This window comes from Petromyzon marinus, unplaced genomic scaffold (genome assembly GCF_048934315.1).
Source record: "Petromyzon marinus isolate PM22_M1 ecotype Great Lakes invasive population unplaced genomic scaffold, UKy_Petmar_22M1.pri1.0 PM_G_Scaffold_20, whole genome shotgun sequence".
Classification (NCBI taxonomy): Eukaryota; Metazoa; Chordata; class Hyperoartia; order Petromyzontiformes; family Petromyzontidae; genus Petromyzon; species Petromyzon marinus.
Window position 1 is genome coordinate 574,474 of NW_027422762.1, and position 26,872 is coordinate 601,345.

Sequence of the window (26,872 nt, forward strand, 5' to 3'; positions counted from 1 at the left end):
GGTCTCTATGCGAGTCAATGGGTCTCTGTGTGAGTCTAATTTTCTCTGTGCGAGTCTGTGGATCTCTGTGTGAGTTGTCTATGGGTCTCTGTGTGAGTAGTCTATGGGTCTCTGTGTGAGTAGTCTGTGGGTCTCTGTGTGAGTAGTCTATGGGTCTCTGTGTGAGTCTAATTTTCTCTGTGTGAGTAGTCTGTGGGTCTCTGTGTGATGAGTCTGTGGGTCTCTGTGTGGTGAGTCTATGGGTCTTTGTGTGAGTAGTCTGTGGGTCTCTGTGTGAGTAGTCTATGGGTCTCTGTGTGGTGAGTCTATGGGTCTCTGTGTGGTGAGTCTATGGGTCTCTGTGTGAGTAGTCTGTGGGTCTCTGTGTGAGTAGTCTATGGGTCTCTGTGTGGTGAGTCTATGGGTCTCTGTGTGGTGAGTCTATGGGTCTCTGTGTGGTGAGTCTATGGGTCTCTGTGTGGTGAGTCTATGGGTCTCTGTGTGATGAGTCTATGGGTCTCTGTGTGAGTAGTCTGTGGGTCTCTGTGTGAGTAGTCTATGGGTCTCTGTGTGAGTCTAATTTTCTCTGTGTGAGTAGTCTGTGGGTCTCTGTGTGAGTAGTCTATGGGTCTCTGTGTGAGTATGTGGGTCTCTGTGTGAGTAGTCTATGGGTCTCTGTGTGAGTAGTCTATGGGTGTCTGTGTGATGAGTCTATGGGTCTCTGTGTGGTGAGTCTATGGGTCTCTGTGTGGTGAGTCTATGGGTGTCTGTGTGATGAGTCTATGGGTCTCTGTGTGGGGAGTCTGTGGGTCTCTGTGTGATGAGTCTATGGGTCTCTGTGTGGTGAGTCTATGGGTCTTTGTGTGAGTAGTCTGTGGGTCTCTGTGTGAGTAGTCTATGGGTCTCTGTGTGGTGAGTCTATGGGTCTCTGTGTGGTGAGTCTATGGGTCTCTGTGTGAGTAGTCTGTGGGTCTCTGTGTGAGTAGTCTATGGGTCTCTGTGTGAGTAGTCTATGGGTCTTTGTGTGAGTCTATGGGTCTCTATGCGAGTCAATGGGTCTCTGTGTGAGTCTAATTTTCTCTGTGTGAGTCTAATATTCTCTGTGTGAGTCTAATAATCTCTGTGTGAGTCTGTGGATCTCTGTGTGAGTAGTCTATGGGTCTCTGTGTGAGTTTATGGGACTTTGTGTGAGTAGTCTATTGGTCTTTGTGTGAGTCTAGGGGTATCTGTGTGAGTCTAATTTTCTCTGTGTGAGTCTGTGGATCTTTGTGTGAGTAGTCTATGGGTCTCTGTGTGAGTCAATGGGTCTCTATGCGAGTCAGTGGGTCTCTGTGTGAGTCTGTGGATCTCTGTGTGCGTAGTCTATGGGTCTCTGTGTGAGTCTGTGGATCTCTGTGTGGTGAGTCTATGGGTCTCTGTGTGAGTAGTCTATGGGTCTCTGTGTGAGTAGTCTATGGGTCTCTGTGTGAGTAGTCTATGGGTTTCTGTGTGAGTAGTCTGTGGGTCTCTGTGTGAGTAGTCTATGGGTCTCTGTGTGAGTCTAATTTTCTCTGTGTGAGTAGTCTGTGGGTCTCTGTGTGAGTAGTCTATGGGTCTCTGTGTGAGTCTGTGGGTCTCTGTGTGAGTAGTCTATGGGTCTCTGTGTGAGTAGTCTATGGGTGTCTGTGTGATGAGTCTATGGGTCTCTGTGTGGTGAGTCTATGGGTCTCTGTGTGGTGAGTCTATGGGTCTCTGTGTGGTGAGTCTATGGGTCTCTGTGTGATGAGTCTATGGGTCTCTGTGTGGGGAGTCTATGGGTCTCTGTGTGGGGAGTCTATGGGTCTCTGTGTGGTGAGTCTATGGGTGTCTGTGTGGGGAGTCTATGGGTCTCTGTGTGGTGAGTCTATGGGTGTCTGTGTGATGAGTCTATGGGTCTCTGTGTGGGGAGTCTGTGGGTCTCTGTGTGATGAGTCTATGGGTCTCTGTGTGGTGAGTCTATGGGTCTTTGTGTGAGTAGTCTGTGGGTCTCTGTGTGAGTAGTCTATGGGTCTCTGTGTGGTGAGTCTATGGGTCTCTGTGTGGTGAGTCTATGGGTCTCTGTGTGAGTAGTCTGTGGGTCTCTGTGTGAGTAGTCTATGGGTCTCTGTGTGGTGAGTCTATGGGTCTCTGTGTGGTGAGTCTATGGGTCTCTGTGTGGTGAGTCTATGGGTCTCTGTGTGGTGAGTCTATGGGTCTCTGTGTGATGAGTCTATGGGTCTCTGTGTGGTGAGTCTATGGGTGTCTGTGTGGTGAGTCTGTGGGTCTCTGTGTGATGAGTCTATGGGTCTCTGTGTGTTAAGTCCATGGGTCTCTGTGTGGTGTGTCTATGGGTCTCTGTGTGGTGAGTCTATGGGTCTTTGTGTGAGTAGTCTATGGGTCTCTGTGTGAGTTTATGGGTCTCTGTGTGAGTAGTCTATGGGTCTCTGTGTGAGTTTATGGGACTTTGTGTCATTAGTCTATGGGTCTTTGTGTGAGTCTATGGGTATCTGTGTGAGTCAATGGGTCTCTGTGTGAGTCAGTGGGTCTCTGTGTGAGTCTAATTTTCTCTCTGCGAGTCTGTGGATCTCTGTGTGAGTAGTCTATGGGTCTCTGTGTGAGTAGTCTATGGGTCTTTGTGTGAGTCTATGGGTCTCTATGCGAGTCAATGGGTCTCTGTGTGAGTCTAATTTTCTCTGTGCGAGTCTGTGGATCTCTGTGTGAGTAGTCTATGGGTCTCTGTGTGAGTAGTCTATGGGTCTCTGTGTGAGTAGTCTGTGGGTCTCTGTGTGAGTAGTCTATGGGTCTCTGTGTGAGTCTAATTTTCTCTGTGTGAGTAGTCTGTGGGTCTCTGTGTGAGTAGTCTATGGGTCTCTGTGTGAGTCTGTGGGTCTCTGTGTGAGTAGTCTATGGGTCTCTGTGTGAGTAGTCTATGGGTGTCTGTGTGATGAGTCTATGGGTCTCTGTGTGGTGAGTCTATGGGTCTCTGTGTGGTGAGTCTATGGGTCTCTGTGTGGTGAGTCTATGGGTCTCTGTGTGGGGAGTCTATGGGTCTCTGTGTGGGGAGTCTATGGGTCTCTGTGTGGGGAGTCTATGGGTCTCTGTGTGGGGAGTCTATGGGTCTCTGTGTGGTGAGTCTATGGGTCTCTGTGTGGGGAGTCTATGGGTCTCTGTGTAGTGAGTCTATGGGTGTCTGTGTGATAAGTCTATGGGTCTCTGTGTGGGGAGTCTGTGGGTCTCTGTGTGATGAGTCTATGGGTCTCTGTGTGGTGAGTCTATGGGTCTTTGTGTGAGTAGTCTGTGGGTCTCTGTGTGAGTAGTCTATGGGTCTCTGTGTGGTGAGTCTATGGGTCTCTGTGTGGTGAGTCTATGGGTCTCTGTGTGAGTAGTCTGTGGGTCTCTGTGTGAGTAGTCTATGGGTCTCTGTGTGGTGAGTCTATGGGTCTCTGTGTGGTGAGTCTATGGGTCTCTGTGTGGTGAGTCTATGGGTCTCTGTGTGGTGAGTCTATGGGTCTCTGTGTGATGAGTCTATGGGTCTCTGTGTGGTGAGTCTATGGGTGTCTGTGTGGTGAGTCTGTGGGTCTCTGTGTGATGAGTCTATGGGTCTCTGTGTGTTAAGTCCATGGGTCTCTGTGTGGTGAGTGTGTGGGTCTCTGTGTGGTGAGTCTATGGGTCTCTGTGTGATGAGTCTGTGGGTCTCTGTGTGGTGAGTCTATGGGTCTTTGTGTGAGTAGTCTATGGGTCTCTGTGTGAGTTTATGGGTCTCTGTGTGAGTAGTCTATGGGTCTCTGTGTGAGTTTATGGGACTTTGTGTCATTAGTCTATGGGTCTTTGTGTGAGTCTATGGGTATCTGTGTGAGTCAATGGGTCTCTGTGTGAGTCAGTGGGTCTCTGTGTGAGTCTAATTTTCTCTGTGCGAGTCTGTGGATCTCTGTGTGAGTAGTCTATGGGTCTCTGTGTGAGTAGTCTATGGGTCTTTGTGTGAGTCTATGGGTCTCTATGCGAGTCAATGGGTCTCTGTGTGAGTCTAATTTTCTCTGTGTGAGTCTAATATTCTCTGTGTGAGTCTAATAATCTCTGTGTGAGTCTGTGGATCTCTGTGTGAGTAGTCTATGGGTCTCTGTGTGAGTTTATGGGACTTTGTGTGAGTAGTCTATGGGTCTTTGTGTGAGTCTAGGGGTATCTGTGTGAGTCTAATTTTCTCTGTGTGAGTCTGTGGATCTTTGTGTGAGTAGTCTATGGGTCTCTGTGTGAGTCAATGGGTCTCTATGCGAGTCAGTGGGCCTCTGTGTGAGTCTGTGGATCTCTGTGTGCGTAGTCTATGGGTCTCTGTGTGAGTCTGTGGATCTCTGTGTGGTGAATCTATGGGTCTCTGTGTGCGTAGTCTATGGGTCTCTGTGTGAGTAGTCTATGGTCTCTGTGTGAGTAGTCTATGGGTCTCTGTGTGAGTAGTCTATGGGTCTCTGTGTGAGTAGTCTGTGGGTCTCTGTGTGAGTAGTCTATGGGTCTCTGTGTGAGTCTAATTTTCTCTGTGTGAGTAGTCTGTGGGTCTCTGTGTGAGTAGTCTATGGGTCTCTGTGTGAGTCTGTGGGTCTCTGTGTGAGTAGTCTATGGGTCTCTGTGTGAGTAGTCTATGGGTGTCTGTGTGATGAGTCTATGGGTCTCTGTGTGGTGAGTCTATGGGTCTCTGTGTGATGAGTCTATGGGTCTCTGTGTGGGGAGTCTATGGGTCTCTGTGTGGGGAGTCTATGGGTCTCTGTGTGGGGAGTCTATGGGTCTCTGTGTGGTGAGTCTATGGGTGTCTGTGTGATGAGTCTATGGGTCTCTGTGTGGGGAGTCTGTGGGTCTCTGTGTGATGAGTCTATGGGTCTCTGTGTGGTGAGTCTATGGGTCTTTGTGTGAGTAGTCTGTGGGTCTCTGTGTGAGTAGTCTATGGGTCTCTGTGTGGTGAGTCTATGGGTCTCTGTGTGGTGAGTCTATGGGTCTCTGTGTGAGTAGTCTGTGGGTCTCTGTGTGAGTAGTCTATGGGTCTCTGTGTGAGTAGTCTATGGGTCTTTGTGTGAGTCTATGGGTCTCTATGCGAGTCAATGGGTCTCTGTGTGAGTCTAATTTTCTCTGTGTGAGTCTAATATTCTCTGTGTGAGTCTAATAATCTCTGTGTGAGTCTGTGGATCTCTGTGTGAGTAGTCTATGGGTCTCTGTGTGAGTTTATGGGACTTTGTGTGAGTAGTCTATGGGTCTTTGTGTGAGTCTAGGGGTATCTGTGTGAGTCTAATTTTCTCTGTGTGAGTCTGTGGATCTTTGTGTGAGTAGTCTATGGGTCTCTGTGTGAGTCAATGGGTCTCTATGCGAGTCAGTGGGTCTCTGTGTGAGTCTGTGGATCTCTGTGTGCGTAGTCTATGGGTCTCTGTGTGAGTGTGGATCTCTGTGTGGTGAGTCTATGGGTCTCTGTGTGCGTAGTCTATGGGTCTCTGTGTGAGTAGTCTATGGGTCTCTGTGTGAGTAGTCTATGGGTCTCTGTGTGAGTAGTCTATGGGTTTCTGTGTGAGTAGTCTGTGGGTCTCTGTGTGAGTAGTCTATGGGTCTCTGTGTGAGTCTAATTTTCTCTGTGTGAGTAGTCTGTGGGTCTCTGTGTGAGTAGTCTATGGGTCTCTGTGTGAGTCTGTGGGTCTCTGTGTGAGTAGTCTATGGGTCTCTGTGTGAGTAGTCTATGGGTGTCTGTGTGATGAGTCTTTGGGTCTCTGTGTGGTGAGTCTATGGGTCTCTGTGTGGTGAGTCTATGGGTCTCTGTGTGGTGAGTCTATGGGTCTCTGTGTGATGAGTCTATGGGTCTCTGTGTGGGGAGTCTATGGGTCTCTGTGTGGGGAGTCTATGGGTCTCTGTGTGGTGAGTCTATGGGTCTCTGTGTGGGGAGTCTATGGGTCTCTGTGTGGTGAGTCTATGGGTGTCTGTGTGATGAGTCTATGGGTCTCTGTGTGGGGAGTCTGTGGGTCTCTGTGTGATGAGTCTATGGGTCTCTGTGTGGTGAGTCTATGGGTCTTTGTGTGAGTAGTCTGTGGGTCTCTGTGTGAGTAGTCTATGGGTCTCTGTGTGGTGAGTCTATGGGTCTCTGTGTGGTGAGTCTATGGGTCTCTGTGTGAGTAGTCTGTGGGTCTCTGTGTGAGTAGTCTATGGGTCTCTGTGTGGTGAGTCTATGGGTCTCTGTGTGGTGAGTCTATGGGTCTCTGTGTGGTGAGTCTATGGGTCTCTGTGTGGTGAGTCTATGGGTCTCTGTGTGATGAGTCTATGGGTCTCTGTGTGAGTGTGGATCTCTGTGTGGTGAGTCTATGGGTCTCTGTGTGCGTAGTCTATGGGTCTCTGTGTGAGTAGTCTATGGGTCTCTGTGTGAGTAGTCTATGGGTCTCTGTGTGAGTAGTCTATGGGTTTCTGTGTGAGTAGTCTGTGGGTCTCTGTGTGAGTAGTCTATGGGTCTCTGTGTGAGTCTAATTTTCTCTGTGTGAGTAGTCTGTGGGTCTCTGTGTGAGTAGTCTATGGGTCTCTGTGTGAGTCTGTGGGTCTCTGTGTGAGTAGTCTATGGGTCTCTGTGTGAGTAGTCTATGGGTGTCTGTGTGATGAGTCTTTGGGTCTCTGTGTGGTGAGTCTATGGGTCTCTGTGTGGTGAGTCTATGGGTCTCTGTGTGGTGAGTCTATGGGTCTCTGTGTGATGAGTCTATGGGTCTCTGTGTGGGGAGTCTATGGGTCTCTGTGTGGGGAGTCTATGGGTCTCTGTGTGGTGAGTCTATGGGTCTCTGTGTGGGGAGTCTATGGGTCTCTGTGTGGTGAGTCTATGGGTGTCTGTGTGATGAGTCTATGGGTCTCTGTGTGGGGAGTCTGTGGGTCTCTGTGTGATGAGTCTATGGGTCTCTGTGTGGTGAGTCTATGGGTCTTTGTGTGAGTAGTCTGTGGGTCTCTGTGTGAGTAGTCTATGGGTCTCTGTGTGGTGAGTCTATGGGTCTCTGTGTGGTGAGTCTATGGGTCTCTGTGTGAGTAGTCTGTGGGTCTCTGTGTGAGTAGTCTATGGGTCTCTGTGTGGTGAGTCTATGGGTCTCTGTGTGGTGAGTCTATGGGTCTCTGTGTGGTGAGTCTATGGGTCTCTGTGTGGTGAGTCTATGGGTCTCTGTGTGATGAGTCTATGGGTCTCTGTGTGGTGAGTCTATGGGTGTCTGTGTGGTGAGTCTGTGGGTCTCTGTGTGATGAGTCTATGGGTCTCTGTGTGTTAAGTCCATGGGTCTCTGTGTGGTGAGTCTATGGGTCTCTGTGTGGTGAGTCTATGGGTCTCTGTGTGATGAGTCTGTGGGTCTCTGTGTGGTGAGTCTATGGGTCTTTGTGTGAGTAGTCTATGGGTCTCTGTGTGAGTTTATGGGTCTCTGTGTGAGTAGTCTATGGGTCTCTGTGTGAGTTTATGGGACTTTGTGTCATTAGTCTATGGGTCTTTGTGTGAGTCTATGGGTATCTGTGTGAGTCAATGGGTCTCTGTGTGAGTCAGTGGGTCTCTGTGTGAGTCTAATTTTCTCTGTGCGAGTCTGTGGATCTCTGTGTGAGTAGTCTATGGGTCTCTGTGTGAGTAGTCTATGGGTCTTTGTGTGAGTCTATGGGTCTCTATGCGAGTCAATGGGTCTCTGTGTGAGTCTAATTTTCTCTGTGTGAGTCTAATATTCTCTGTGTGAGTCTAATAATCTCTGTGTGAGTCTGTGGATCTCTGTGTGAGTAGTCTATGGGTCTCTGTGTGAGTTTATGGGACTTTGTGTGAGTAGTCTATGGGTCTTTGTGTGAGTCTAGAGGTATCTGTGTGAGTCTAATTTTCTCTGTGTGAGTCTGTGGATCTTTGTGTGAGTAGTCTATGGGTCTCTGTGTGAGTCAATGGGTCTCTATGCGAGTCAGTGGGTCTCTGTGTGAGTCTGTGGATCTCTGTGTGCGTAGTCTATGGGTCTCTGTGTGAGTCTGTGGATCTCTGTGTGGTGAGTCTATGGGTCTCTGTGTGCGTAGTCTATGGGTCTCTGTGTGAGTAGTCTATGGGTCTCTGTGTGAGTAGTCTATGGGTCTCTGTGTGAGTAGTCTATGGGTCTCTGTGTGAGTAGTCTGTGGGTCTCTGTGTGAGTAGTCTATGGGTCTCTGTGTGAGTCTAATTTTCTATGTGAGTAGTCTGTGGGTCTCTGTGTGAGTCAGTGGGTCTCTGTGTGAGTTTATGGGTCTTTGTGTGAGTAGTCTATGGGTCTTTGTGTGAGTCTATGGGTCTCTGTGTGAGTCTGGGTCTCTGTGTGAGTAGTCTATGGGTCTCTGTGTGAGTCTGTGGATCTCTGTGTGAGTAGTCTATGGGTCTCTGTGTGAGTTTTTGGGACTTTGTGTGAGTAGTCTATGGGTCTTTGTGTGAGTCTATGGGTATCTGTGTGAGTAGTCTATGGGTCTCTGTGTGAGTAGTCTATGGGTGTCTGTGTGATGAGTCTATGGGTATCTGTGTGAGTAGTCTATGGGTCTCCTTGTGAGTAGTCTATGGGTATCTGTGTGAGTCAATGGGTCTCTATGCGAGTCAATGGGTCTCTGTGTGAGTCTAATTTTCTCTGTGTGAGTCTGTGGGTCTCTGTGTGAGTAGTCTATGGGTCTCTGTGTGGTGAGTCTATGGGTCTTTGGGTGAGTCAATTGGTCTCTATTCTAGTCAGTGGGTCTCTGTGTGAGTAGTCAATGGGTCTCTGTGTGAGTAGTCTATGGGTCTCTGTGTGAGTAGTCTATGGGTCTCTGTGTGAGTTTATGGGACTTTGTGTGAGTCAATGGGTCTCTATGCTAGTCAGTGGGTCTCTGTGTGAGTCTAATTTTCTCTGTGTGAGTCTGTGGGTCTCTGTGTGAGTAGTCTGTGGGTCTCTGTGTGAGTAGTCTATGGGTCTCTGTGTGCGTTTATGGGACTTTGTGTGAGTAGTCTATGGGTCTCTGTGTGAGTAGTCTATGGGTCTCTGTGTGAGTCTATGGGACTTTGTGTGAGTAGTCTATGGGTCTTTGTGAGAGTAGTTTATGGGTCTTTGTGTGAGTCTATGGGTATCTATGCGAGTCAATGGGTCTCTGTGTGAGTCTAATTTTCTCTGTGTGAGTCTAATTTTCTCTCTGTGAGTCTAATTTCTCTGTGTGAGTCTAATATTCTCTGTGTGAGTCTGTGGGTCTCTGTGTGAGTAGTCTATGGGTCTCTATGTGTGAGTAGTCTATGGGTCTCTGTGTGAGTCTGTGGGTCTCTGTGTGAGTAGTCTATGGGTCTCTGTGTGAGTAGTCTATGGGTGTCTGTGTGATGAGTCTATGGGTCTCTGTGTGAGTCTAATAGTCTCTGTGTGAGTCTGTGGATCTCTGTGTGGTGAGTCTATGGGTCTCTGTGTGGTGAGTCTATGGGTCTCTGTGTGAGTAGTCTATGGGTCTCTGTGTGATGAGTCTATGGGTCTCTGTGTGGTGAGTCTATGGGTCTCTGTGTGGTGAGTCTATGGGTCTCTGTGTGATGAGTCTGTGGGTCTCTGTGTGAGTAGTCTATGGGTCTCTGTGTGAGTAGTCTATGGGTGTCTGTGTGATGAGTCTATGGGTCTCTGTGTGAGTCTAATAGTCTCTGTGTGAGTCTGTGGATCTCTGTGTGGTGAGTCTATGGGTCTCTGTGTGGTGAGTCTATGGGTCTCTGTGTGAGTAGTCTATGGGTCTCTGTGTGATGAGTCTATGGGTCTCTGTGTGGTGAGTCTATGGGTCTCTGTGTGGTGAGTCTATGGGTCTCTGTGTGATGAGTCTGTGGGTCTCTGTGTGAGTAGTCTGTGGGTCTCTGTGTGATGAGTCTATGGGTCTCTGTGTGGTGAGTCTATGGGTCTCTGTGTGATGAGTCTATGGGTCTCTGTGTGAGTATTCTGTGGGTCTCTGTGTGGTGAGTCTATTGGTCTCTGTGTGGTGAGTCTATGGGTCTCTGTGTGAGTAGTCTATGGGTCTCTGTGTGAGTAGTCTATGGGTCTCTGCGTGGTGAGTCTATGGGTCTCTATGTGGTGAGTCTATGGGTCTCTATGTGGTGAGTCTATGGGTCTCTGTGTGGTGAGTCTATGGATCTCTGTGTGGTGAGTCTTTGGGTCTCTGTGTGAGTAGTCTATGGGTCTCTGTGTGAGTAGTCTATGGGTCTCTGTGTGAGTAGTCTATGGGTCTCTGTGTGAGTAGTCTATGCGTCTCTGTGTGGTGAGTCTATGGGTCTCTGTGTGAGTAGTCTGTGGGTCTCTGTGTGAGTAGTCCATGAATGAGATTTTAGAGGCAAACACAAAGACAAAGATCCCCCACGTAGCCTTGGAGGCTGTCGGAGCGAGTGGCGCTAGTGGCGAGCAGCAGCAGCAGCGGCGCTTACGAAGGGGGCCACCGGCGCCGCCCCCCTGCCCGGCCGCCTTTGTCTCCCCCCGGCCGCCAACTTCGCCACGGCGCCCCCCGGTGTCTCTATTTTAGTTTTAGCCTGAGTCGACCCCAGGGGGAGGCCCAGGACCGACTCCTCGCTCGCCGCTCCCCGCGGGGGTCAAGGTCACGGTGACCTTGACCCCCGCGGGGTGTCGAGGGGCTCCGTGCGGGGGGGGGCGGGGGTCACGCCGCACCGCTCGCCGGGGAGACAAAGGGGGTCCAGGGGGGTCCGGGCGCTCACCACTTGGCCCCCCACCAACCCCGCAATGTTACCGGCGGCTCGCACCCCAAGGGTCTCATTGCAGGCGATCGTACGGAGGAGGAGGAGGAGGGGGAGGAGGGGGAGGAGGAGGGGGAGGAGGAGGAGGAGGAGGAGGGGGAGGAGGAGGAGGGGGAGGAGGAGGATGAGTAGGAGGAGGAGGATGAGTAGGAGGAGGAGGATGAGTAGGAGGATGAGTAGGAGGAGGATGAGTAGGATGAGTAGGAGGATGAGGGGGAGGAGGAGGATGAGTAGGAGGATGAGGGGGAGGAGTAGGAGGAGGAGGGGGAGGAGTAGTAGGAGGATGAGTAGGAGGAGGATGAGTAGTAGGATGAGTAGGAGGATGAGTAGGATGAGTAGTAGTAGGAGGATGAGTAGGAGTAGGATGAGTAGTAGGATGAGTAGGAGGAGGATGAATAGGAGGAGTAGGAGTAGGATGAGTAGTAGGATGAGTAGTAGGATGAGGAGGAGGAGGATGAGTAGTACGATGAGTAGTAGGATGAGTAGTAGGATGAGTAGTAGGATGAGTAGTAGGATGAGTAGTAGGAGGAGGATGAGTAGTACGATGAGTAGTAGGATGAGTAGTAGTAGGATGAGTAGGAGGAGGATGAGTAGGAGGAGTAGGAGTAGGATGAGTAGTAGGATGAGTAGGAGGATGAGTAGTAGGATGAGTAGTAGGATGAGTAGGAGGATGAGTAGTAGGATGAGTAGTAGGATGAGTAGTAGGATGAGTAGTAGGAGGAGGATGAGTAGTAGGATGAGTAGTAGGATGAGTAGTAGGATGAGTAGTAGGATGAGTAGTAGGAGGAGGAGGATGAGTAGTAGGATGAGTAGTAGGATGAGTTGTAGTAGGATGAGTAGTAGGATGAGTAGTAGGAGGAGGAGGATGAGTAGTAGTAGGATGAGGAGGAGGAGGAGGAGGATGATGAGTAGGATGAGTAGTAGTAGGAGGAGGATGAGTTGGAGGAGGAGGGGGGCGGCGTCTTCACCGCGTGTCTCTGATGGCTCCAGGATGGCTTCAGACCGAGGCAGTGCCGGGCCGTTGCCGTGCGGTGTCCGGACGGCAACGTTGGGCGGCGACGGCGGCGGCGACGGTGACGGTGACGTCGGTGACCGGCAGGGCGGTGCCGTGGCCGCTGGCGGCGGCGGTGCCGCCAGGAAGGGCGAGGAGGTGGCGGTGATGATGGAGGAGAAGAGCGAGGAGGTGGAGGATGAGAAGGGTGGGGAGGAGGAGGATGAGAAGGAGGAGGGGGAGGTGGAGGATGATGAGAAGGGTGGGGAGGTGGAGGAGGATGAGAAGGGTGGGGAGGAGGAGGTGAAGAGTGAGGAGGTGAAGGATGAGAAGGGTGAGGAGGAGGAGGTGGAGGATGAGAAGGGCCATGAGGTGGATGAGAAGGGTGATGAGGTGAAGGATGAGAAGGGTGGGGAGGAGGAGGTGGAGGATGAGAAGGGTGAGGAGGTGGATGATGAGAAGGGTGAGGAGGAGGAGGTGGAGGATGAGAAGGGTGATGATGTGAAAGAGAAGGGTGAGGAGGTGAAGGATGAGAAGGGTGAGGAGGTGGATAATGAGAAGGGTGAGGAGGTGGATGATGAGAAGGGTGATGATGATGATGAGGTGGATGATGAGAAGGGCGACAGTGAGGAGGTGGGGGCCTCCTCCTCCTCCTCCTCCCACGCCGGCATCAAGCGTCAGCGGAGCCACAGGGGGAGGGGCAGCCATGGAGTGTCCCTCCCTCACCTGGGGCTGGGGAAACACAGGTACACATACACATGTATATATACACATATACATACGTATATATATACACATATATACATATATACACACATATACATATATATACATATATACACACAGATACACACACACATACACACATATACACATATATACACACATATACATATATATACACACAGATACACACACATACACATATACACACATATACACATATATACACACATATACATATATACACACAGATACACACACACACACATACACACATACACACACACATACACACACATACACACACACATATACACACAGATATATACATATATACACACATATACATATATACACACATATACATATATATACATATATACACACACAGATACACATATACACACACATACACACACACATACATACACACATACACACACATACAAAACAAACAAAGATCCCCCATATAGCCTTAACAGACTGTAGGGGCAAGTGCTGTTAGCGAGCACCTATGAAGGCCGGAACGGTACTCGAGGGGGTGGGTGGCCAGCACCACGCCCGACCGCCTTTGTCTCCCTAGTGGCGATGTTTACACACCGCACCAGGTACTCATTTGAGGCTGAGTCGACCTAGGGGAGGCCCAGGACCGGTTCAAATAATCGTCACTGTTGGTGTTGGCCGTGAGCGGGAATCAAACCCGGGTCGCCAGGTTCATAGCGCGGCGTAGCGCTAACCGCTACACTATCGCTCCCCACACACAGTACACACACAGTCACACACACACAGTCACATACACAGTCACACACACACAGTCATACACACACACAGTCACACACACAGTCACGCACACACACAGTCACACACACACAGTCACACACACAGTCACATACACAGTCACACACACACACAGGTACACACACAGGTACACACACACAGGTACACACACACACAGGTACATACACACAGGTACACACACACAGGTACACACACAGGTACACACACACAGGTACATACACACAGGTACACACACACAGGTACACACACAGGTAGACACACACAGGTACACACACAGGTACACACACAGGCACACACACACAGGTACACACACAAACAGGTACACACACAGGTACACACACACAGGCACACATACAGGTACACACACACAGGTACACACACACAGGTACATACACACAGGTACACACACACAGGTACACACACAGGTACACACACAGGTAGACACACACAAGTACACACACAGGTACACACACAGGTACACACACACAGGTACACACACAGGTACACACACACAGGTACACACACAGGTACACACACACAGGTACACACACAGATACATACACACAGGTACACACACACAGGTACACACACACAGGTACACACACACAGGTACACACACAGATACATACACACAGGTACACACACACAGGTACACACACAGGTACACACACACAGGTACACACACAGGTACACACACAGGTACATACACACAGGTACACACACAGGTACACACACATATACATACATACACACACATATACATACATACACACATATACATACACATACATACATACACATACATACACACATATACATACATACACACACATATACATACACACACATATACATACATACACACATATACACACATATACATACATACACACATATACATACATACACATACATACACATACATACACACACATACATACACATACATACACACATATACATACATACACACACATACATACACATACATACACACACATATACATACATACATACACATACATACACACACATATACATACATACACATACATACACATACATACACACACATACATACACATACATACACACATATACATACATACACACACATACATACACACACACGTAAACGTACACGTGTCTCTGTGTGGTGATGTCTGTGGGTCTCTGTGTGGTGCGTGCCGCTGTGGGTGAGTGTTGTCAATGTGGTTACCCACAGCCCCGTCTTCGGCCGAGGAATGGAGCGGAAGAAGCTAAGACGCAGCTGGGGGCCACCGGCCGGCTCTAAGGTGTGTGTGTGTGTACGTGTGTGTGTACGTGTGTGTGTGTGTACGTGTGTGTGTGTGTACGTGTGTATGTGTACGTGTGTGTGTGTGTACGTGTGTGTGTGTGTGTGTACGTGTGTGTACGTGTGTGTGTGTGTACGTGTGTGTGTGTGTACGTGTGTGTACGTGTGTGTACGTGTGTGTGTGTGTACGTGTGTGTGTACGTGTGTGTGTGTACGTGTGTGTGTGTGTACGTGTGTGTGTGTGTGTGTACGTGGGTGTGTGTGTACGTGTGTGTGTGTACGTGTGTGTGTGTACGTGTGTGTGTGTACGTGTGTGTACGTGTGTGTGTACGTGTGTGTGTGTACGTGTGTGTGTACGTGTGTGTACGTGTGTGTGTGTGTACGTGTGTGTGTGTGTACGTGTGTGTGTGTGTGTACGTGTGTGTGTGTGTACGTGTGTGTGTACGTGTGTACGTGTGTGTGTACGTGTGTGTGTGTACGTGTGTGTGTACGTGTGTGTACGTGTGTGTGTGTGTACGTGTGTGTGTGTGTACGTGTGTGTGTGTGTGTACGTGTGTGTGTGTGTACGTGTGTGTGTGTGTGTACGTGTGTGTGTGTGTGTACGTGTGTGTGTGTGTGTACGTGTGTGTGTGTACGTGTGTGTGTACGTGTGTGTGTGTGTACGTGTGTGTGTACGTGTGTGTGTGTGTGTACGTGTGTGTGTGTGTACGTGTGTGTGTGTGTGTACGTGTGTGTGTGTACGTGTGTGTCTGTACGTGTGTGTGTGTACGTGTGTACGTGTGTGTGTGTACGTGTGTGTACGTGTGTGTACGTGTGTGTGTGTACGTGTGTGTGTGTGTACGTGTGTGTGTGCCGGACGGGCAACTCTGTCGTGGACAGCGCTGTGGGGGGAGATCCAATTTTGATTGGCTCCTCCCCTCATGGCATATGTGTCCACCACAGGGGCTAAACGGGGGCTCTGGACGGGTGCGAGGGGCTGGTAACCCCTCCACCTTCAATTAATTACCACGAAACTACGAATTAAACTGAAATATGTAACAACTAAGCTTGTGCCGGAGGCCCCGGGGGGCCAGGCGTCTATGACGTCTCCTGGCCAAACCCCAATTGGCGGAGCCAGGAGATTGAATACCTACCCTCGGGGCTACTCCAGAAACAACGAAAAGCCACTACGGTTGGCCACGTGGAATGTTCGAACGCTCACTGCAGAGGAGAGGCTGCCACTCCTCTGTCGGGAGCTGGACCGGTACCGCCTGGATCTATGCGGCATTCAGGAGGTCCGGTGGACCGGCTCTGGCTCCTGCCACCATGAGGGGTGGACAGTCCTCTACTCGGGGCAGCAGACTGCCAAACAACAGGGTGTGGGTCTTCTTTTGAACAAAAGAATGAAGGGGGCGTGGGAGCGTGGCGGTGAGGTGTGGGAAGCTGTAAGCCCCAGGCTACTTTGGGCTCGCCTTCCCATCAACCGGAGGCGAGGAATGGTGGTCGTGGTTACTTATGCCCCCACCGAAGATGAACATCCGTGGAGGGATGCAGGCAAAGCCGATGAGTCAGATGCCTTCTATGACCTCCTGTCACAGGTGCTGGCTAAAGTGGCCCCTCGGGATAGAGTCATCATGTTGGGTGACTTCAATGCCCGAGTTGGTCATGATACTGGCACCTGGTCTGGAGTGATTGGAGGGCATGGGCCAGATCAGCTCAATAACAACGGTAGGAGGCTGCTAGATTTTTGTGCAGCCCATGGGCTTGTAATTACCAACACGCTGTTCCGGCATCGGCGCATCCACACAACATCATGGATGCATGCCGGGTCCAAGCAAGAACATCTGCTGGACTACATAGTGACGGACCAGCGAATGCGAGCCCATGTCCTTGACACCAGGACCTACCGTGGAGCTGATCTGCCCTCTGACCATCGACTAGTCATCTGTAAGATGCGCCTGCCATTCTTCCACTCCGGTGGTGGGTGTACACCCAGGACCCCATTCCAACCTAAAGTGGCCTGGTCTCAGTTATCTGATGAAAGTTGCAAGCGAGAATTTCATCATCACTTGCGGCTGGGATTGGCATCGTCCCCGACTCCTCCTGATGTCGAGGGTAAATGGGCGAGGTTTAGGACTGTGACTCATGCAGCTGCAATGGCTGCTTTGGGTACGCGGTCCAGACCTCCCCAGACACCCTGGATGACAGAGGAGTTGTTCACGATGGTTAAGAAAAAGCGACAGGCCCACTGTCATCGGCTACAGAATCCCACGTCAGAGAATGAGGAGGCTTACCGCAGCCTTCGCTCGGAGGTTCGGAGAGCCGTGAGGCGCTGCAAGGATGGGTGGTGGTCGCGGGTTGCTGAGGAGATGGAGTCTGCCTCAGTGGCCCGTGATCACAAATCTCTATTTAACTCCGTCAAAAAAGTAACCTGCAGCGCCACACCTATTACCATCATTAGGGGAAAAAACGGTGATCCAATTTCCGACCCCCAGGAACAGGTTCGCAGATTTGCTGAGCATTTCTGTGAGGTCCTGGGGGAGGGAAAATCCCTCAGCCAGGAAAACATCGTGGCACAAAGTGAGGATGACCCTGCTGAGGCTGCGGTGCCTCAAATATTGGATGAAGTCACCCCCTGTGAGTGGCTGGCTGAGGTGCCATCTGCTGAGGAAGTATTGAAGGCGATCCGGAGTCTGAGACCAGGAAAGGCAGCGGGCAGAGATGATCTCCCAAGCGAAATGCTGAGGGAGGGTGGCGTTTGTGCACAGACTGCCCTATATGACATCATAACAACAGTCTGGACCACTGGACGGGTTCCGCAGGATTGGAAGGATGCCCTGGTGGTCCCCCTTTTTAAGAAGGGGGACCGCACAGACTGTAACAACTACAGGGGCATCTCACTCCTCAGTGTGCCGGGAAAGGTCCTGGCAAGGATTATTCAGCATCGCCTTGCCAGGCACGCTGAGGAGAGGCTTGCGGAGCCCCAATGCGGTTTCAGGAAAGGGCGGTCCTGCACAGATGCCATATTTTCTGTCCGTCTGCTACAGCAGAGGTGTAGGGAATTCCAACAAGACCTACATCTCTGCTTTATTGACCTGGTCAAGGCCTATGATACCATCAGTAGGCCTGGGCTCTGGGTCGTTCTTCGTGCTTTTGGAGTACCTGACCCTCTGCTCACGATCATTAAGGACCTTCATGATGGTGAGCGGGCCCGGGTAAAACTACGTGGCCGGGAGTCAGAGCCATTCCCTGTACACCTTGGGGTGCGACAGGGATGTCCTCTGGCTCCCACATTATTTAACATCTATTTTGACCACGTAGTTCGTGAAGCCTTCAATAGCTGTACCGGGGGAATCTCCATATGGTACAGATATAATGGGAGGCTAATCGATGCCCGGGTGCGGTCAAGGGATGGCTCCCTATTGCTCAACCACGTTATGTATGCTGATGACTTGGTAATAGCTGCTCAGTCAGAGGAGGAGTTGGAGACGCTGCTGCTGAGACTGGAGCGTGCCACTAAGAGGTGGGGCCTTACCATCAGCCCCACCAAAACTAAGCACCTGCCTGGGTATTTTGTACCATCGGACACTCCACCCCCACAACTCCCAATCGGTGATGGGGCAGTTGTGGAGAGAGTGGAGAGTTTCCCATACCTGGGCAGTGTGCTTATGACTGGCTCCAGTTTAACAGCAGAGGTCTCACTCCGAATCAGTCGAGCGGCAATATCTTTTCATCGGTTGCGTAACGCTGTGTGGAAGCTACCTGGTCTGTCGCTCCGCACTAAGCTTCAGGTCTTCTCGGCCACGGTCATTCCCTCCCTTCTCTACGCTTGCGAAACGTGGACCCCCCTAATGGAACATCTTCGCCGGTTAGAAACATTTAGGCTGGCCTGCCTACGATCCATCCTGGGTTTAACCAGACTGGATTGTGTGAGGAGCTCACAAATCCTTGAAAGATCTGGGCAGGGTCCCATCGGTGAGCTCCTCCGGCAGGCAAGGCTGCGATGGCTGGGTCATGTTGCCCGCATGCCCAGCCACCGCATGCCGAAACAGCTTTTGTTTGGCCGGATTGAGGGGGCTAAGCGGGCGCGGCACGGGCTAGAGAAGAGATGGAGTGATGTGGTACAGGAGGACGTGGAGCTGAGTGGACTTGCCGATGACTGGTACCAGCGGTGTCAAGATCGGCCTCTGTGGAGGATGCTCGTGAAGGATGCTACTGGGCAGTTGGAGGCAGTCGCCCTCCAACAACAAAGGAGGGCGGAGGAGCGACGCTCACAACAGCGAGCGGAGCGCCGGGTGGCTAAAGCACAGCAGGTTGGCACAGTAGGGGGCACAGGTGGTGCATCAGCCAGTCATCTCAGTCAGTCGACCCGTGGCACCTGGGTCTGCCCCGTGACCTCCTGCCAGCGGGCGTTCGACACTTCACATGGCCTCAGGGTGCACATAGCCTGGCACAAGCGTCGTGGTGACGTCACCGCCACTTAGTGGCGAATGGCGGTTGTTGTTGTTGTGTACATGTGTGTACGTGTGTGTACGTGTGTGTGTGTACGTGTGTGTGTGTACGTGTGTGTACGTGTGTGTGTACGTGTGTGTACGTGTGTGTGTGTGTGTATGTGTGTGTGTGTACATGTGTATGTCTGTGTGTGTACGTGTGTGTGTGTGTACATGTGTGTGTGTGTGTGTGTACGTGTGTGTGTGTACGTGTGTGTGTGTGTGTACATGTGTGTGTACATGTGTGTGTACATGTGTGTGTACGTGTGTGTGTGTGTACGTGTGTGTGTGTACGTGTGTGTGTGTACGTGTACGTGTGTGTGTGTACGTGAGTGTGTGTGTGTACATGTGTATGTCTGTGTGTGTGTGTACGTGTGTGTGTGTGTACGTGTGTGTGTGTGTGTACGTGTGTGTGTGTGTGTACATGTGTGTGTGTGTACGTGTGTGTGTGTGCAAAACAACCCCCTACCTCCTCGCGGTGCCGGACGGGCAACTCTGTCGTGGACAGTGCTGTGGGGGGAGATCCAATTTTGATTGGCTCCTCCCCTCATGGCATATGTGTCCACCACAGGGGCTAAACGGGGGCTCTGGACGGGTGCGAGGGGCTGGTAACCCCTCCACCTTCAATTAATTACCACGAAACTGCGAATTAAACTGAAATATGTAACAACTAAGCTTGTGCCGGAGGCCCCGGGGGGCCAGGCGTCTATGACGTCTCCTGGCCAAACCCCAATTGGCGGAGCCAGGAGATTGAATACCTACCCTCGGGGCTACTCCAGAAACAACGAAAAGCCACTACGGTTGGCAACGTGGAATGTTCGAACGCTCACTGCAGAGGAGAGGCTGCCACTCCTCTGTCGGGAGCTGGACCGGTACCGCCTGGATCTATGCGGCATTCAGGAGGTCCGGTGGACCGGCTCTGGCTCCTGCCACCATGAGGGGTGGACAGTCCTCTACTCGGGGCAGCAGACTGCCAAACAACAGGGTGTGGGTCTTCTTTTGAACAAAAGAATGAAGGGGGCGTGGGAGCGTGGCGGTGAGGTGTGGGAAGCTGTAAGCCCCAGGCTACTTTGGGCTCGCCTTCCCATCAACCGGAGGCGAGGAATGGTGGTCGTGGTTACTTATGCCCCCACCGAAGACGAACATCCGTGGAGGGATGCAGGCAAAGCCGATGAGTCAGATGCCTTCTATGACCTCCTGTCACAGGTGCTGGCTAAAGTGGCCCCTCGGGATAGAGTCATCATGTTGGGTGACTTCAATGCCCGAGTTGGTCATGATACTGGCACCTGGTCTGGAGTGATTGGAGGGCATGGGCCAGATCAGCTCAATAACAACGGTAGGAGGCTGCTAGATTTTTGTGCAGCCCATGGGCTTGTAATTACCAACACGCTGTTCCGGCATCGGCGCATCCACACAACATCATGGATGCATGCCGGGTCCAAGCAAGAACATCTGCTGGACTACATAGTGACGGACCAGCGAATGCGAGCCCATGTCCTTGACACCAGGACCTACCGTGGAGCTGATCTGCCCTCTGACCATCGACTAGTCATCTGTAAGATGCGCCTGCCATTCTTCCACTCCGGTGGTGGGTGTACACCCAGGACCCCATTCCAACCTAAAGTGGCCTGGTCTCAGTTATCTGATGAAAGTTGCAAGCGAGAATTTCATCATCGCTTGCGGCTGGGATTGGCATCGTCCCCGACTCCTCCTGATGTCGAGGGTAAATGGGCGAGGTTTAGGACTGTGACTCATGCAGCTGCAATGGCTGCTTTGGGTACGCGGTCCAGACCTCCCCAGACACCCTGGATGACAGAGGAGTTGTTCACGATGGTTGAGAAAAAGCGACAGGCCCACTGTCATCGGCTACAGAATCCCACGTCAGAGAATGAGGAGGCTTACCGCAGCCTTCGCTCGGAGGTTCGGAGAGCCGTGAGGCGCTGCAAGGATGGGTGGTGGTCGCGGGTTGCTGAGGAGATGGAGTCTGCCTCAGTGGCCCGTGATCACAAATCTCTATTTAACTCCATCAAAAAAGTAACCTGCAGCGCCACACCTATTACCATCATTAGGGGAAAAAACGGTGATCCAATTTCCGACCCCCAGGAACAGGTTCGCAGATTTGCTGAGCATTTCTGTGAGGTCCTGGGGGAGGGAAAATCCCTCAGCCAGGAAAACATCGTGGCACAAAGCGAGGATGACCCTGCTGAGGCTGCGGTGCCTCAAATATTGGATGAAGTCACCCCCTGTGAGTGGCTGGCTGAGGTGCCATCTGCTGAGGAAGTATTGAAGGCGATCCGGAGTCTGAGACCAGGAAAGGCAGCGGGCAGAGATGATCTCCCAAGCGAAATGCTGAGGGAGGGTGGCGTTTGTGCACAGACTGCCCTATATGACATCATAACAACAGTCTGGACCACTGGACGGGTTCCGCAGGATTGGAAGGATGCCCTGGTGGTCCCCCTTTTTAAGAAGGGGGACCGCACAGACTGTAACAACTACAGGGGCATCTCACTCCTCAGTGTGCCGGGAAAGGTCCTGGCAAGGATTATTCAGCATCGCCTTGCCAGGCACGCTGAGGAGAGGCTTGCGGAGCCCCAATGTGGTTTCAGGAAAGGGCGGTCCTGCACAGATGCCATATTTTCTGTCCGTCTGCTACAGCAGAGGTGTAGGGAATTCCAACAAGACCTACATCTCTGCTTTATTGACCTGGTCAAGGCCTATGATACCATCAGTAGGCCTGGGCTCTGGGTCGTTCTTCGTGCTTTTGGAGTACCTGACCCTCTGCTCACGATCATTAAGGACCTTCATGATGGTGAGCGGGCCCGGGTAAAACTACGTGGCCGGGAGTCAGAGCCATTCCCTGTACACCTTGGGGTGCGACAGGGATGTCCTCTGGCTCCCACATTATTTAACATCTATTTTGACCACGTAGTTCGTGAAGCCTTCAATAGCTGTACCGGGGGAATCTCCATATGGTACAGATATAATGGGAGGCTAATCGATGCCCGGGTGCGGTCAAGGGATGGCTCCCTATTGCTCAACCACGTTATGTATGCTGATGACTTGGTAATAGCTGCTCAGTCAGAGGAGGAGTTGGAGACGCTGCTGCTGAGACTGGAGCGTGCCACTAAGAGGTGGGGCCTTACCATCAGCCCCACCAAAACTAAGCACCTGCCTGGGTATTTTGTACCATCGGACACTCCACCCCCACAACTCCCAATCGGTGATGGGGCAGTTGTGGAGAGAGTGGAGAGTTTCCCATACCTGGGCAGTGTGCTTATGACTGGCTCCAGTTTAACAGCAGAGGTCTCACTCCGAATCAGTCGAGCGGCAATATCTTTTCATCGGTTGCGTAACGCTGTGTGGAAGCTACCTGGTCTGTCGCTCCGCACTAAGCTTCAGGTCTTCTCGGCCACGGTCATTCCCTCCCTTCTCTACGCTTGCGAAACGTGGACCCCCCTAATGGAACATCTTCGCCGGTTAGAAACATTTAGGCTGGCCTGCCTACGATCCATCCTGGGTTTAACCAGACTGGATTGTGTGAGGAGCTCACAAATCCTTGAAAGATCGGGGCAGGGTCCCATCGGTGAGCTCCTCCGGCAGGCAAGGCTGCGATGGCTGGGTCATGTAGCCCGCATGCCCAGCCACCGCATGCCGAAACAGCTTTTGTTTGGCCGGATTGAGGGGGCTAAGCGGGCGCGGCACGGGCTAGAGAAGAGATGGAGTGATGTGGTACAGGAGGACGTGGAGCTGAGTGGACTTGCCGATGACTGGTACCAGCGGTGTCAAGATCGGCCTCTGTGGAAGAGGCTCGTGAAGGATGCTACTGGGCAGTTGGAGGCAGTCGCCCTCCAACAACAACGGAGGGCGGAGGAGCGACGCTCACAACAGCGAGCGGAGCGCCGGGTGGCTAAAGCACAGCAGGTTGGCACAGTAGGGGGCACAGGTGGTGCATCAGCCAGTCATCTCAGTCAGTCGACCCGTGGCACCTGGGTCTGCCCCGTGACCTCCTGCCAGCGGGCGTTCGACACTTCACGTGGCCTCAGGGTGCACATAGCCTGGCACAAGCGTCGTGGTGACGTCACCGCCACTTAGTGGCGAATGGCGGTTGTTGTTGTTGTTGTTGTGTGTGTACGTGTGTGTGTGTGTACATGTGTGTGTGTACGTGTGTGTGTACGTGTGTGTACGTGTGTGTACGTGTGTGTGTGTGTGTGTATGTGTGTGTGTGTACATGTGTATGTCTGTGTGTGTACGTGTGTGTGTGTGTGTACATGTGTACGTGTGTGTGTGTACATGTGTGTGTGTACGTGTGTGTGTGTACGTGTGTGTGTGTGTACGTGTGTGTGTGTGTGTACGTGTGTATGTGTACGTGTGTGTGTGTACGTGTGTGTGTGTGTACGTGTGTGTGTGTGTACGTGTGTGTGTACGTGTGTGTGTGTACGTGTGTGTGTGTGTACGTGTGTGTGTGTGTGTACGTGTGTGTGTGTGTGTGTACGTGTGTGTGTGTGTGTACGTGTGTGTGTGTGTACGTGTGTGTATGTGTGTGTGTGTACATGTGTATGTCTGTGTGTGTACGTGTGTGTGTGTACGTGTGTGTGTGTGTACGTGTGTGTGTGTACGTGTGTGTGTGTACGTGTGTGTGTGTACGTGTGTGTGTGTGTACGTGTGTGTGTGTGTACGTGTGTGTGTGTACGTGTGTGTGTGTGTACGTGTGTGTGTGTGTACGTGTGTGTATGTGTGTGTGTACATGTGTATGTCTGTGTGTGTACGTGTGTGTGTACGTGTGTGTGTGTGTACGTGTGTGTGTACGTGTGTGTGTACGTGTGTGTGTGTGTACGTGTGTGTGTGTACGTGTGTGTGTACGTGTGTGTGTACGTGTGTGTGTGTGTACGTGTATGTGTACGTGTGTGTGTGTACGTGTGTGTGTACGTGTGTGTGTACGTGTGTGTGTGTGTACGTGTGTGTGTGTGTGTACGTGTGTGTACGTGTGTGTACGTGTGTCTGTGTACGTGTGTGTGTGTATGTGTGTGTGTGTGTACGTGTGTGTGTGTGTATGTCTGTGTGTGTACGTGTGTGTGTGTGTACGTGTGTGTGTGTGTACGTGTGTGTGTGTACGTGTACGTGTGTGTGTGTACGTGTGTGTGTGTGTACGTGTGTGTGTGTACGTGTGTGTGTACGTGTGTGTGTGTGTGTACGTGTATGTGTACGTGTGTGTGTGTACGTGTGTGTGTGTACGTGTGTGTGTGTGTGTGTATACGTGTGTGTGTGTACGTGTGTGTGTGTGTACGTGTGTGTGTGTGTAGAGACTGTCTACGGATTCGTTCGTCTGGGACTCTGTCTGGGACTCGGCCTCCGAAGACAGCGAAGACGACGACAACTTTCCAAGCACACAGACTCAGTGACACACACAGAGACACATAGACACACACAGAGAGACACAGACTCTTAGACACACAGAGAGACACACAGAGACACATAGACACACACATAGACACATAGACACACACAGAGAGACACAGACTCATAGACACACAGAGAGACACACAGAGACACATAGACACACACAGACACATAGACACAACAACAACAACAACAACCGCCATTCGCCACTAAGTGGCGGTGACGTCACCACGACGCTTGTGCCAGGCTATGTGCACCCTGAGGCCACGTGAAGTGTCGAACGCCCGCTGGCAGGAGGTCACGGGGCAGACCCAGGTGCCACGGGTCGACTGACTGAGATGACTGGCTGATGCACCACCTGTGCCCCCTACTGTGCCAACCTGCTGTGCTTTAGCCACCCGGCGCTCCGCTCGCTGTTGTGAGCGTCGCTCCTCCGCCCTCCGTTGTTGTTGGAGGGCGACTGCCTCCAACTGCCCAGCAGCATCCTTCACGAGCCTCCTCCACAGAGGCCGATCTTAACACCGCTGGTACCAGTCATCGGCAAGTCCACTCAGCTCCACGTCCTCCTGTACCACATCACTCCATCTCTTCTCTAGCCCGTGCCGCGCCCGCTTAGCCCCCTCAATCCGGCCAAACAAAAGCTGTTTCGGCATGCGGTGGCTGGGCATGCGGGCTACATGACCCAGCCATCGCAGCCTTGCCTGCCGGAGGAGCTCACCGATGGGACCCTGCCCAGATCTTTCAAGGATTTGTGAGCTCCTCACACAATCCAGTCTGGTTAAACCCAGGATGGATCGTAGGCAGGCCAGCCTAAATGTTTCTAACCGGCGAAGATGTTCCATTAGGGGGGTCCACGTTTCGCAAGCGTAGAGAAGGGAGGGAATGACCGTGGCCGAGAAGACCTGAAGCTTAGTGCGGAGCGACAGACCAGGTAGCTTCCACACAGCGTTACGCAACCGATGAAAAGATATTGCCGCTCGACTGATTCGGAGTGAGACCTCTGCTGTTAAACTGGAGCCAGTCATAAGCACACTGCCCAGGTATGGGAAACTCTCCACTCTCTCCACAACTGCCCCATCACCGATTGGGAGTTGTGGGGGTGGAGTGTCCGATGGTACAAAATACCCAGGCAGGTGCTTAGTTTTGGTGGGGCTGATGGTAAGGCCCCACCTCTTAGTGGCACGCTCCAGTCTCAGCAGCAGCGTCTCCAACTCCTCCTCTGACTGAGCAGCTATTACCAAGTCATCAGCATACATAACGTGGTTGAGCAATAGGGAGCCATCCCTTGACCGCACCCGGGCATCGATTAGCCTCCCATTATATCTGTACCATATGGAGATTCCCCCGGTACAGCTATTGAAGGCTTCACGAACTACGTGGTCAAAATAGATGTTAAATAATGTTGGAGCCAGAGGACATCCCTGTCGCACCCCAAGGTGTACAGGGAATGGCTCTGACTCCCGGCCACGTAGTTTTACCCGGGCCCGCTCACCATCATGAAGGTCCTTAATGATCGTGAGCAGAGGGTCAGGTACTCCAAAAGCACGAAGAATGACCCAGAGCCCAGGCCTACTGATGGTATCATAGGCCTTGACCAGGTCAATAAAGCAGAGATGTAGGTCTTGTTGGAATTCCCTACACCTCTGCTGTAGCAGACGGACAGAAAATATGGCATCTGTGCAGGACCGCCCTTTCCTGAAACCGCATTGGGGCTCCGCAAGCCTCTCCTCAGCGTGCCTGGCAAGGCGATGCTGAATAATCCTTGCCAGGACCTTTCCCGGCACACTGAGGAGTGAGATGCCCCTGTAGTTGTTACAGTCTGTGCGGTCCCCCTTCTTAAAAAGGGGGACCACCAGGGCATCCTTCCAATCCTGCGGAACCCGTCCAGTGGTCCAGACTGTTGTTATGATGTCATATAGGGCAGTCTGTGCACAAACGCCACCCTCCCTCAGCATTTCGCTTGGGAGATCATCTCTGCCCGCTGCCTTTCCTGGTCTCAGACTCCGGATCGCCTTCAATACTTCCTCAGCAGATGGCACCTCAGCCAGCCACTCACAGGGGGTGACTTCATAGACACATAGACACATAGACACACACAGAGACACATAGACACACACAGACACATAGACACATAGACACACACAGACTCAGTGACACACACACGCAGAGACTCATAGACACATAGACAGACACATAGATACACACACAGACACACGTAGACACAGACACACACAGACTATGAACTATGAGTTAGACTGATGGCCTTAATCTAAGTTGTCTTGTTGTTGTTGTTATTATTAAAGTTGTTGTTATTAAAGTTGTTGTTATTAAAGTTGTTGTTATTAAAGTTGTTGTTGTTATTAAAGTTGTTGTTGTTATTATTAAAGTTGTGGTTATTAAAGTTGTTGTTATTAAAGTTGTTGTTATTAAAGTTGTTATTATTAAAGTTGTTGTTGTTGACTTGCATCCCACTGGGAGTTTTTTTGCACAACAGCGTTGGTGGTGTAACGGTGATATTTTTT

The 26,872-nt window shown here is 51.4% G+C and overlaps 1 protein-coding gene across 1 annotated transcript; it reads left to right on the forward strand.

The window, feature by feature from the left end:
* The first annotated feature begins 11,868 nt into the window (after positions 1-11,868).
* LOC142912428 (uncharacterized) lies at positions 11,869-25,061 on the forward strand. The gene is made up of 4 exons (XM_076060625.1): positions 11,869-11,877; positions 11,919-12,415; positions 14,416-14,485; positions 24,254-25,061. The coding sequence occupies exons 1-4, from the start codon at positions 11,869-11,871 to the stop codon at positions 24,350-24,352; spliced, it is 675 nt and encodes a 224-aa protein (XP_075916740.1). The 3' UTR covers positions 24,353-25,061.
* Positions 25,062-26,872: the final 1,811 nt, after the last annotated feature.

Coding starts and splice junctions, on each gene's coding strand:
- LOC142912428 (XM_076060625.1), top strand. Junction 12,416..14,415: donor CTGGGGCTGGGGAAACACAG/GTACACATACAC, acceptor GGTTACCCACAG/CCCCGTCTTCGGCCGAGGAA. Junction 14,486..24,253: donor GGCCACCGGCCGGCTCTAAG/GTGTGTGTGTGT, acceptor GTGTGTGTGTAG/AGACTGTCTACGGATTCGTT.